At 40.0% G+C, this 13576-nt stretch overlaps 1 protein-coding gene across 2 annotated transcripts in view; it reads right to left on the bottom strand.

Moving 5' to 3' along the window:
- The window catches only part of SIL1 (SIL1 nucleotide exchange factor), a 270334-nt gene that overhangs the window by 92862 nt on the left and 163896 nt on the right, over positions 1 to 13576 (bottom strand). For both annotated transcript variants that reach the window (XM_036241063.1, XM_036241064.1), the window contains 2 exons: positions 11342 to 11441; positions 2227 to 2418 (listed from right to left, as the gene is read on the bottom strand). In XM_036241063.1, coding sequence (XP_036096956.1) covers positions 2227 to 2418; positions 11342 to 11441 — 292 coding nt within the window. The remainder of the gene's footprint in view (positions 1 to 2226; positions 2419 to 11341; positions 11442 to 13576) is intronic.

Here is a 13576-nt window from a genome sequence, read left to right as displayed (position 1 = left end):
ACTAAAGGAAGAACATACAGAAATCTGGTAACTAAAGATCTATACAAGTACATTAAGATGAGAAAAAATAAAAGCTGTCAACATCAGAGCAGGACTGACTTAGCCAATAACCCCTAGGATCCTTAGCCTTTAAATATCTATAATGGAAAAGCTATTGGAGTAGGGTTTTTTTGTTTTGTTTTTTACCCTGGAGAGAAAGACTGAAAAGAGAAAAGAGAACCCAGGTCCATTTTTTTCTCTAAGAGGATCACAGACTTGCTATTTGAGGCCTGAGAAAGACTTATGAGCAGAGGAAGAAGATGAAGTGGCCATCCCATGATTCCTGCAGATACAGTGCACACTTATCCTCTCTCACCACAAAGGCTGGCAAATCCTAAAGAAAGAAAAAATGTTTTTTAGCCTAGTTTATATAGAACAAGGACACTGTCACCTGTGGGAGGATGGTGAAGATCTATGTCTTGGTGAGTATCTCAAAAAGCCTTTGATTATGATTACACAGCTTTTCTGGACCAGCATCACCCCTAGTCTGGATTACTGCAATAGCCTCCTATCTGGTTTCCCTGCTTCTACCCATGCCCCCCACCTCCAGTCTAATTCTCAATACAGCAGCCACAGGGGTACTTTAAAAATAAATCAGATCACAAATACCACATGATTTCACTCATATGTGGAATTTAATGAACAACTTAACTACCAAGCAAAATAGAGACAGATTCATAGATAGAAAGCAGGCAGACAGCTCCGGCTGGGGTGGGGGTAGGGTTGTAGGGTTGGAGGGATTGAGCAAAAAAGAAAAAAAAGAGGGAGAACTCATGGACAACAATGTGGTGACTGGAGGGGTAGAGGGGAATGGTTGGAGGTGGAAGAGGGCATAGAGGGGATAAAGGGTGACGAAAAAAAATAAATAAAATGAATTTAAAAAATAAGTCAGATCATGTCATTCTTCTGATCAACATCCTCTAATAATGTTCAGTTTCATTCTTTTCCATGGCCTACTAGAAGCTCCATGATCTTTCTCCCATCATCTCTCTGAATTTCATCTACTTCTCTCCCTCTTTTCTCAGCTCCAGCCACACTGACTTCCTCAAACACATTAAACATGCTCCCACCATAGGGCTAAGGGTATTTGCTGTTTTTCCTCCATGAGAGGCTTCTTCCCTTCCCTGTTCTTTTTATTTTTCCATAGTATTTATCACTTTCAAACATATTATTTATAATTTACTTATTATTTATGTTTATTGTCTATCTTCCTCTGCTAGAAGGTTAAGTTCCAATTCTGTTCACAGATATATCCTAAGTGCCTGGACAGTGCCTGGGACTTAATAGGTACACAAAAATTAATTTATTGAATAAATAAGTGGCTTTTCTTGTTTCCTTTTCTGTAGGTTCATTTAGTCCCTTTCGAGCATCATTCAAATAGTACCAGTATCCTGTAAGAGGCAGAGTGGTCAAGAGGTTAAGAGCACAGAGTTTGGGGTCAGACAGGTTTTGTTGCAAATCCCAGCTTTACCACTTATTAACTGGGTGACTTTGGGCAATAAGGTTAAGTGTGACTTATTTGCCTCAGTTATAAAATGGGATTTATAGCAGTACAGTGCCTACTCATAAGGCAGCTGTTGAAGCCAATAAATTAATATGTTGTTAAGGCACTTGAATATGAGCCTAATAGGCAATGCTCAATAAATATTACCTATTACAATTACGGCATAAGTCTGATCAGTCATTTCCCTGCTTCGAATTCTCCAATGGTTCTTAGGATCAAGGATAACATCATAAAGAGCATGGTATTCCCAACCGCACCTCTCTGACTCTCCAACTTTTACACTTTATTTCTATTACCCCATCCTCTGGTCACTATGCTCCAGTCACTCTAATCTTTTCCAGGTGCTCAATCTCACCAAGCTCTTCTCTGACTGAGAATCTTTGCACATGCTGTTTCCTCTGCCTGGAATGCTCTAATCCAAGGGGTTAGCAAACTTTTTCTAAAGGGCCTGATAATAAATATTTTTGGCTTTCTGAGCTAAGGGCACATACCTCGGTTGCAGTTTGTCCCTGGCCCTGGGTGGGTCGTGTGGGAGGCAGCCACTCGATGTGTCCCTTTCATGTCAATGTTTCTCTCTCTCTCTTCTTCTCTCTCCCTCCCACTCTATCTGAACAAAAAAACGGAAAAATGTCCTCGGGTGAGGATAAAAAATAATCAGACTTACGGACAATAAAATATAATACCTGATGGACATAATATTCAAGATCAAAGAGTGCAGCAATCTTCTCTTCCAGGCTGGAGTTGGAACTATTGAACTTGTTGATCAGTCGTACCATGATCTGCATATCAGTCTCAATGACAACATTGAGCTCCTCGAAGTCCCTCTTAAGTTCCTCAATGGGGCGGAAGAGACGTTTAACCTCAGCCTGCCGTGCCTAAGGAACAAAGAGATGATTAATTAAATTGATTGGAGACATCTTTCCAAGACTCCTGTGGTCTACCATGATGCCCATCCTCAAAAAACTGCTCTAGGATTCAAAATTTTCATTCATGTGTACTATTAGAAATCTTGATATCTTCTAAGATGCTCTCAGAGTCTACCCATATAGCTCTCTGCCCCAAAAACACACTTATGGTTTTCCAAGGTTCTCTTATCCCAGTCTGACTTCTAATGTTCAGGAAGATTGAAAAGTCTTGTTGCAGTCACTGAGGTCAGGGGAGCAATGCAAGCTCGCCTTCAACCCCTAACCTCACATGGAAAGGGTGAGGTCTAAGGTGGAATTATCCACACCTTGATTCTCTATATTCTACAATCATAGACTATCTTGGCTTTGCCCTGCCCAATCCAGCAACATTTTAGGGAAACCCGGACACAGAAAACTGTAAAGAGATGTCAGAGTGGGAGCAATTTGCTGATGAAAATTAAATCACTGTCATTACTGTCATCCTAACTACAGGTGCACAATTTGTTCAGCTGTTTGAAGAGGCTAAATTACTGTATGTACTATACTCAAATCTCAAACAATTTTCTCTCAATCCCTCCCCACCCTGCACTCATATAAAGATTTTAAAAATAAAGTGATGTTGGAGGTGAATAAAAGATTTTAATTAGATATTTTATACCTGTGACACTCCCTTGTTTTCTTCCCAATTTTAGAGAATAGTACTTATAAAGAGTCTGAAATGTCACCATGGTTTGTGTCTCTATCTTTCAAGAAAAATTAAAAGGCATGGATATTTATAAAAAGCAGGATGGTGAGCAGCTGTCAGTTCCAAATTGCTCATCTATCACCTTTGGGTTTTCTCTCCAGTTATAAACACTCCATAGAAACACCAACCAAAGAAATGAATCAGCCTCTCTTTCAAAAGACAAGGCTCCCAGCAGAGTAATCACATCTATAGGATGACATATCCTGCTAATAACAGTGAAACGCTCTCGCTACACCCTGCTAGAGGACACTGGCCAGGCAAAGACCTGTGGGATGACAGGTAAGTGAGCAGGATAAGAAACTAGTCACCTCTGCCTCACAAAAATGATGTGTAACTAACTGGTCCTCAGGAAGGCCTTTTTTTTTTTTTAGAAAAAAAAAAAGCTGTTTCTTTTGCAATAACTAAAAATTCACAGAAAGTTACAAAAATAGTACAGAGTACCACATATCTTTCTCAGCTTCCTTCAATGGTAACATCATATATTACAATAGCACAATATCAAAACCAAGAAAATGACTTAGGTACAATACTGCTAACCAGACTACAAGCCTTGTTCAGATTTCACCAGCTTTCACATGTACACATTTGCATGTGTGTGTGTGTGTGTGTGTAGATCATTCTAAACAATTCTATCCAATATATAAATTCATGTAACCACCAATGAAGCTTTAGAAGCTACCACCAAACAGCTCTATTGTGCTCCTTTATAGGTGGCACCTCATCCTTCTACCCACTCCCTCCTGTCCCTATGCCCCAGCAACCACTAATTTGTTCTCCATCATTATAATTCTGGCCTTTAGAGAATGTTATATAGATGGAATCACACAGTCTGTAACCTTTTGAGATTGGTGCTCTTTTAGTGAACATAATACACTTGAGATCTATCCAAGTTACTGCATATATCAATGGTTCATTTCTTTTTAATGTTGAGTAGTATTCCATTGTATAGATGCATAGTTTGTTTAACCATTCACCTGTTGAAAAGTATTTGAGTTGTTAAGGATTTTGGTTACTATAAATAAAATTGCATGAACATCTGTATAAAAGTTTTTGCATAAACTTAAGTTCTTATTTTTCTGGGATAAATGCCCAAAAGAGCAATTGCTGGGTTGTATGATAAGTGTATGTTTTGTTTTACAAGAAAATGCCAAACTATTTTCCAGAGCGCTGTCCCATTTTATATTTCCACCAACAATGTATGCGAGATTCAATTTCTGTACATATTCACTATTATTTAGTATTATCACCATTTTTATTTTAGAATGTATTCTAATAGATGTACAGTGATATCTCATTGTGGATTTAATTTGTATTTCTCTAATGGTTAATGACATTAAACATCTTTTCATGTGCTTTTTTGCTATCTACATATCCTTTTGATGAAATGTCTGTTTGTTCGTGTCCTTTGTTCATTTTCCAAAAAAGTTGTTGATTTTTACTGCTCAGTTTTAAGAATTCTTTATATATTCTCAATACAAGCCTTTCATCAGATACACAGTCCTTGCTTTGCACAATTCTGATATACACCAATTTCAAATACCATAGTTTATGTAACGCCAGTCTCCCAACAAGACACAAATTTCAGTTGCCATAGTATGTTAACTGTAATTGCATAAAATACCAACTTTGCTGCTAACATTTCAGTCCACAAATCACTACATAAATGCCCATCATGATCAGTGGATGATCACATCACTTCTTTCAAAGTCTGTCAGTGACTAGGCACTATGCATTCATTTCTCCGCTCAGATACAGATGTCAAGTATGTAGTTATATGGCTTCCTCATCCCCAATGATAAACCCACATAACATTTCATTAAAAGAGCTAATCAAAAGAGAAAACTGGACAAGAAAGATGGAAGTGCAGTGAAGAAACCAAAGTGGTAACTCTGTTAATGGAATTCATATCGAATATACATGGAGTTACGTTGTCATAATTTTTGCTTCAACTATAGACAAACACAATTTTTAAAACTCAAGAGAAGGATAGTCTATTATATTTTCCCTTATTTTTACTCATTTCATTGTTCTTTCTTTCTTCCCAATGTTCCAAGTTTCCTTCTGTTATTATTTATCTTCCATGTGGAGAATATTTTTTAGTCATTCTTTTAGGCAGTTATGCTGGTGACAAATTCTTTTAATTTTCTTTTGTGTGAAAATGCCCTGATTTCTCTTTCACTCCTGAAGGATATTTTCATTGGCTATAGAATTCTGAATGGATAGTTTGTGTTTTTTAGCACTTAAAAAATGTTGTGCCACATACTTCTGGCCTCAATGACTTGAAATGAAAAATCTGCTGTCATTCTATCATTGGTCCCTATAGATAATGAGTTGTTTCTGTCTAGCTGCTTTTAAGAGTTTTTCCATCTTTGCCCTGGCCGGTTTGGCTCAGCGGATGGAGCGTCGGCCTGCGGTACAGAGAGACCCGGGTTCGGTTCCTGCTAAGGGCACATACCTTGGTTGCAGTTTGTCCCCGGCCCTGGTTGGTCATGCGGATGGCAGCCACTCGATGTGTCCCTTCACATCGATGTTTCTCTCTCTCTCTTCCTCTCTCTCCCTCCCGCTCTATCTGAACAAAAAATGGAAAAATGTCCTCGGGTGAGGATAAAAAAAAAAAAAAAAGAGTTTTTCCATCTTTAGTTTTTCATATAATGTATCATGGTGTTGATTTCTTTGCATTTATCCTATTTAGAATTCACTCAGTTTCACGAATCCATAAATTTATGCCTTTCATCTCTGGGAATTTTTCCATCTTTATTTCTTTGATTATTTTTTCAGCCCAATCTTCTTATTCCTCTCCTTCTGAAACTCCAGTGACACAAATGTTAGATGTTTTGTTATACAGGCATACCAAGGAGATATCAGGTTCAGTTTCAAATCACACAATAATGGAAATATCACAATAAAGTGAGTCACTCAAAGTTTTTGGTTTTCCAATGCATATAAAAGTTATGTTTACACTATATTGTAGTCTATTAAACATATAATAGCATTATGTCTAAAAAAACAATGTACATACTTTAATTAAAAAATATTTTATTGCTAAAAATGCTAAACATCATCTGCACCTTCAGCAAGTTGTAATCTTTCTTTTTTTTATGTTTTAATTGATTTTTTTTTTAGAGAGGAAGAGAAAGAAACATCAATGTGAAAGAGTAACATCAATAGGCTGCCTCCTACACGCCCTTAACCGGGGCACGTGCCCAGACTGTGAATCAAACTGGGACCTCTCAGTCCATGAGACAATGCTCAATCCACTGAGCCACATTGGCTGGGCACAAGTTATAATCTTTTTTTTTTTTTTTTTTTTTTTTTTTATTATCCTCACCCGAGGACATTTTTCCATTTTTTGTTCAGGTAGAGTAGGAGGGGGAGAGAGGAACAGAGAGAGAGAGAAACATCGACGTGAAGGGACACATCGAGTGGCTGCCACCCGCGCGACTGACCAGAGCCGGGGACAAACTGCAACCGAGGTACATGCCCTTAGCGGGAACCGAACCCGGGTCTCTCAGGACCGCAGGCCAACGCTCTAACCGCTGAGCCAAACCGGCCAGGGCACAAGTTATAATCTTTTTACTACTGGGGGGGGGGATCTTGCATCTGTGTTGATGAAAACACAAAATCTGCAAAGCCCAATAAAAAGAGGTATGCCTGTAGTCCTATAGTCCCTAAATCTATTTTTTCAATCTATTTTTTCTCTTATTTAGGTTAAAAAAATTTTTATCTGTCTTTAGGTTCACTGATGCTTTTCTCTCTAATCGCTATTCTGCTATTAAACCTATCCAGTAATTTAAAAAATATTTTTACTGTAGTTTTCTGTTCTAAAATTCCGTTTGGTTCTTTTTTTATATCTTCTACTTCTTTGCTGAGGTTGTCAGTTGTTTCAAGAATGTTCATAATTGCTTTTTAATGATAGCTGCTTTAAAATATTTATTAGATAATTCCAACTTCTACGTCATCTCACTGTTGGTATCTGTTAATTGTCTTTCCTAATTTAAGTTTTTATTTTCCTGGTTCTTGGTATAATGAGTGATCTTTTTTATTATATCCTGGACATTTTGGTATTAAGACTCTGAATCCTACTGAATCTCCCTTTTCAGTAGGCAGTCACATTGGTTAGGTTTAATATGCTATTTCTGGCCTTCTTGCATAGCTAGAGCTTTTGAGTGTTATTTTGGCCTGCTTCTTTTGTGTGCTAACCAGAAGCTAATCTAAATACCTAGGTAGTATTCCACACTATAGTTCAGTTCTTAAATATTTTGCTATGTTAACTCTGGTCAGTTTCTCATGTGAGTCACTAGGAAGTATGCCTAGGACTGCATTTGCAAAATCTCTTTCTCCAGCTCCCTTCTCTCCGAAACCCTACCATCACTCTCTAATTAAGAGAAAAAGAACATCACCTGTCACCACCAGGTAGTGAACATTGGGAGTAGAAGTCCTTCCTTAGCCTCTACTGACAGTACCCTGGTGGGAGATTGAAGCGTTGCCTCATTGCTGCTGGTCTAGAGGTGGAAATTTGGCATCCTCACTTTCCCACTGACATGGCCTCAGAATGGGGAACAGAATGCTGCATCACACTGCCTCTTTGCCACCAGGTAAAGGGTGAAAATATAGACTCTCTATTCACCCCCACCCCCCACTGGCATCACCTCAGCTAGGAGAAGTAAAAAGCCTCCTTGGTGCTGCCAGGCAAGGGACAGACTTTCAGGGTCTCTTCTTGGCCTCTGCTGATTACCCCCAACAGTATATCATGCTATCCCGTGTGGAGGGTGAAAAAACACGTGGTCTCTACTGGTAGGACACCAGTGGAGGAAGCAAAGAATAGTCTCCTAACACCAGGCAAAGGGTAGAAATACTGTCTCAACTCTGCTAAACTCTCATTGACACCACCTTGGTCGAGGTAACAGATCACAGCCTCACACCATCTAACTGCCACCAGGAGGGAGTGCAAGTACAGTCTCCTCACTCAGTTTTTGCTGAGATCACTCTGGTAGAGGAATGAGAGTGCAGTTTGTTACCACCAAGTGAAAACTGGAAATCCAAGTTCCCCATTCAACTTCCACTGGCACTAAGAATGGACATGGGAAAATTTCCATGGTCTTTGGCTAAAGTAAGACAGGTATTAGCCAAAAGTTTTTGTTTTTTAATCCTCGGTCAAGGATATTTTTTCCACTGATTTTAAGAGAGAGTGGGAGAAAGAGGAGAGAGAAAGAGAGAGAGAGAAACATCGATGTGAGAGAGATACATTGGTTGCCTCCCGATCGGGGCTGGGGATTGAACCTGCAACCCCAGTACGTGCCCTTGACCAGGAATTGAACCCACAATGCTCTGGTGCACAAGCTGGTGTTCTAACCACTGGGAAACACTGGCCAGGGCTGTCCAAAAGTTTTTTATTCTATTAGGCTGCCCTTTGCCTGGTCCTTTCTCTTGAAAGAGCAGGCTTTTCTTGGGGCTGTTTTCTATCTGCACCTGTTGCCAGTTCCAAGATGTGGGCTTCTCCAGTGCCCACTCGGGGATATATAAATGGCAAAAAGAAAGCCCAAGGAACTCACTGCCATGTCATTCATCAAGTTCCTAGATCCCTAGCCAGACTACCCTCTTCTTCCCACCTTTTAGAGTCTTCTTATATTTACTTCTAGTATTATGTCCAGGATTTTCAGTTGTCCTTAGTAGGAAAAATAAAGAGAAATGAGTGTACTTCATCTTGTCCAGAATCAGAAGTTAAGAAGGCCATATTTTAAAATGCAGCAACTTATAGGATACAGGTGAACAACAACTGACATGATAGAACAAAGCATCAAGCAATTTGTATGGTAATAGAAGGATAAAGGGATCAGTCTCAACAATAACAACCCAAATCTGTTGGGTAAAACAGAGCTTTTATCTCTGGCTGGTTTGGTTCAGTAGTTAGAAATGATCTAAACATCAAAATAAAGAAGCAGAATAGAAACAGACTCATAGATACAAAGAATATTTTGAGGGGGATAGGTGAAAAAGGTGAAGGGATTTAGAACTACAAATTAGTAGTTAAAGTATAGTCATGAAGGTGTAAAGTACAGCATAGGTAATATAGTCATTAATATTCTAATAACTATGTATGATGTCAGATGGGTATAAGATTTTTTGGGATGATCACTTAATAAGTTTTATAATGTCTAATCACTGGGGTGTACACCTGAAACTAATATAATATTTTCAAGTGTAATCAAAAAATAAAATATGATTAAAAAAAAAAAAGTATGATGGCATTTGCAGCCAGTAACTTATGACATGTAAGAAACTCTCCAACCCTGGCCGGTTTGGCTCAGTGGTTGGAACATTGGCCTACAGACCAAAGAGTCCTGGGTTCAGTTCCCGCTAGGGGCACGTACCAAAAAAAAAAAAGAAACTCTCCAATCTACCTCAAGTCAATTTATTTGTCAGTCTCAGTGTACTAGCAGTAAGCAAAGTGAGTCCAAATAGGCTCCAGTTGAAAGCAGGAGAAACACCCTAGGACTTAGCACCTCAATGAAGGAGCTAACAACCTGAGCTCCACAGAAGTAAAAAAAAGAATGAAGCAGCCCTATTTCAAAAGTAGCAGTTGACTCAAAAATGCATGTTGGGATCCTGCATTTGGGTACTGATATTGGGATCTCCTCTTGCAAAGGGGGAAGATTATTTTTAATTGCAAAACCTGAGCTCCACAGAAGTAAAAAAAGATTGAAGCAGCCCTATTTCAAAAGTAGCAGTTGACTCAAAAATGCATGTTGGGATCCTGCATTTGGGTACTGATATTGGGATCTCCTCTTGCAAAGGGGGAAGATTATTTTTAATTGCAAAACAAACAAACAAAAACTGAAAACTTAAACTCTTGCTTTCACATTTAAAAAATATTTTCATAATATTGATACTTTTCTACACTAGCTGAATTGTAGAAGAATGTTATTAAAGAAAATAAATAAAGGTCCTGGCCAGTTTGGCTCAGTGGTTGGAGTGTTGGCCACAGACAAAAGGGTCACAAGTTCGATTCCTGGTCAAGAGTAGGTACCTGGGTTGCAGGTTCTATCCCCAGCCCCATTTGGGGTCGTGTGGGAGGCAACCAGTTGATGTCTCTCTCACACATCAGTGTTTCTCTCTCTCCCTCTCTCTCCATCCCTCCCACTTTATCTGATGATAAATAGAAAAATATCCTCAGGTGAGGATTAAAAAAAAAAAGATTTGCGACACTCTCTGACCATTAGATGAACTCATGAGATCCATCTGAGAGTAAAATTTCTTTCTGGTATAGGTCCATACCTACAAGTCCTCCCAGACATTAGGGGCCTAGCCAAGAATATACAATTCTGCCTCTTGTTCCTTTTCATTCCCTTAGCTTGTAGAGGTTACAGCTAGTGGAAACCTCAGCCATCCTCTTATCCTAGCACTATGTTATATACATATATAAGAAACCTTGAGCCCTGGTCGGTTTGGCTCAGCGGTTAGAGCATCGGCCTGCGGTCCGGAGAGACCCGGGTTCGGTTCCCGCTAAGGGCATGTACCTCGGTTGCAGTTTGTCCCCGGCCCTGGTTGGTCGTGCGGGTGGCAGCCACTCGATGTGCCTCTTTCACGTCGATGTTTCTCTCTCTCTCTCTCTCTTCCTCTCTCTCCCTCCCACTCTATCTGTGCAAAAAATGGAAAAATGTCCTCGGGTGAGGATAAAAAAAAAAAAAGAAACCTTGAGGCCTGGAAAAGGAAATATATTTGCTACATGTTTAGAGGATAAGGACAAGGACCCAGGCTTCTTCCTTCCTGGCCCAGCATCTCTGTACTTTAAACTTGTAGTAATCTAAGTGTAAGTGAGATCTGAGTTCTAACCTCTTTTCTTTCATTATGTCTGTGATAATGGAGAGGATGGCTGCCTCTGCTTTGTGCCTAAATTTTCCCAAACAGGTAATGGGAAGTTGGATCCCACCTAAACGATGACAAAAGTGCTCCCAGCATTTTTCAAACAGTCTATAAAGGGTTATATATTTGGCATTAACCATTCTTTAAATTATTTTACAATATTATTATTATTATTATTATTATTATTATTATCCCATGTATTACTACAAAAGGGAAAAAGTAATTCCCTTCAAGTCCATCCTGCACACTTATACTAACTCTAACTCCCGGGAGAATATCACATACCTTGTCTTCCTTTGAACTCTCCATCTCTGCCCCTTCCTTGAATTTTGCCAGTGCACTCTTGAGGTCCTGGGATGTATAGGTGTTAGTGTTGATGTCCAGCCTGGCCAAAGAAAAGATGAGAGTCAGGAGGGAGGCACCATTTTTCCCAAGAAAGGAACTCCCCGAGGGTGGCTGGTATTCCAAGGCAAGCTAAACGAGGCCAGCTCTAACTCGGAGTGTACTACCCTATCTTTACCTTCAGTCAGCCAGAAGTCCAACAGGGTGATCTTACCTTGAAGCTAGAGGAGGAAAGACGCAGATGAAGATGAGGTCATTTCATAAAAGAGAAGGAAATGATATGGGACAGGACAGAAGCTCACCATGGACAAAGCTCTCAGCCAGCTACTCAGGCTAAAACGAATATGGAATGTTTCTGCAATGCTGCTCTCTCAGCACATGCCAGGGCAGGACCTCCTGAAGGATACTGAATACAGAGAGAATAACATAGACCCTATTTATATTATTTCAGGGTAAAAAACAACCGAGACCTAAGCCCCTAAGCATGTGCCTTACCTGATTTGACAAGCCAGCCTGTCTTCACAAAAGCAGGCTGGATAAATTCACACCTTTAAGACCAACCCCTGAGCACACAGTAGATGTAGAAAGTATGTGTCAACCTGACAAAGGACTGGATTTAAGATACCAAAGACTAGAATCAAGGTCAGCCACTTTCCATAGCTGACCTCCAAGAAGAGGGAAGAAAGAACCTAACATGGATGTAATCTCGGGAACCTGTCAAAGACTATAGAATGATATCTTCACAAAGACCCCTAAAGCTGTTCCAAGCCACAACCATTCATCTTGACTGAAGAGAAGGCATTCATAGGGTAGGTCGGGGGAGGGGGACAGGTTTTACCACCAGCAGTTATTTCAGTTCAGTGAACAGAGGTAGGAACAAGAGTAATATGGACAAAGGGAAATATGGACTGTGGCTGTGCTTGACAAGTCTGTCCAGCTGTGTGTGCAGGTGGGTGGGTGGGGGATGTTAAGGATAGCCCAGGAGATATATCAAGCTGGGGGAGGAAGGAGTTATTGGATTTCTGTGCTCCAGGCAAGATGAGCACTTCAGTCTCATAGTCCAAGATCCTAGCAAACCTCAGTCTCATGAGAAGGGCATGTTCTCAAGGGCTTATTCATTCTGTCTTTTTTTTTCTTCGTTGATTTTAGAGAGAGAGGAAGGGAAAAGGAGAGAGAGACAGAAACATCGATGAGAGAGAACATCAACTGGCTGCCTTCTACATGCCCCCCCACTGGGAATTTGGCCCACAACCTGGGCATGTGCCCTGACTGGGAATCAAACTGACGACTTCTTGGTGCATGGGTCGATGCTCAACCACTGAGCCACATCGGCCAGGCTGTTCGGTCTTTGATTTATCCTAGACACCTTTTTGGGCCCTAATAAAAAACACTTGTCTTTTTTAAGCCTCAGTCTTCTCAATCTAATTATTAATAGTTAATCACTCATATTTGTTGAGAACTTAACTATGTGTCCAGTACTGTATTAATCCTTTAGAAGTATTATTTCATTCAAACCATTACCACAATCCTACGAGACAGGAGAGAAATTCCCTCTCCTGGCAGAGTATCACCCACTGCCAGCTGCTTACGGATGCTACAGCCCTGCCCTTTACCCCTAAGAGGGAGCTAAGTATTTAGCACCATAGCTTGAACTTCTCTCCCACCTCCTCTAAGACTTGCTCAAGAGGAATCCCATCCAGTCTCATATCTCTGTTTACTGCTCTTCCAGGCCACATGGGTACACATGTGTGTCTGTACTCATGCACACACACACAACCATCCTCAGCTTATATTCTCCCTTCATTCTTCACTGAGAAAAATAGACATTCAAGAACTCCCTCATCTTCCGAACATGAGCTCTACACACCAACCTGCACCTAAATCTACATTCTCTGCTTTCCCTTCTATTATAACTGATAAGAGTGTCTATGCTTCTATGAAAGTTAAGCTTCAGATCCCACTTGCCTTTTCAAAAGCTTCAACTTCCATAATTATACCACTAGCTCCGACCTGTATCATCAATTTCTCCCTTTGAGTGGATTATTCCCATCAGCATACCAACACTCCTTTGACCCCATAGTCTTTAATTATCACGCCATTTCCCTGCTCCTGTTCATAGTAAAACTATGAACATACTGTCTTCACTTACTATTCTCACCTTCTTAACTGCTATTTACA

Source organism: Molossus molossus, unplaced genomic scaffold (assembly GCF_014108415.1).
Source record: "Molossus molossus isolate mMolMol1 unplaced genomic scaffold, mMolMol1.p scaffold_m16_p_4, whole genome shotgun sequence".
NCBI lineage: Eukaryota > Metazoa > Chordata > Mammalia > Chiroptera > Molossidae > Molossus > Molossus molossus.
This window is presented reverse-complemented; position numbering and strand designations above follow the sequence as displayed.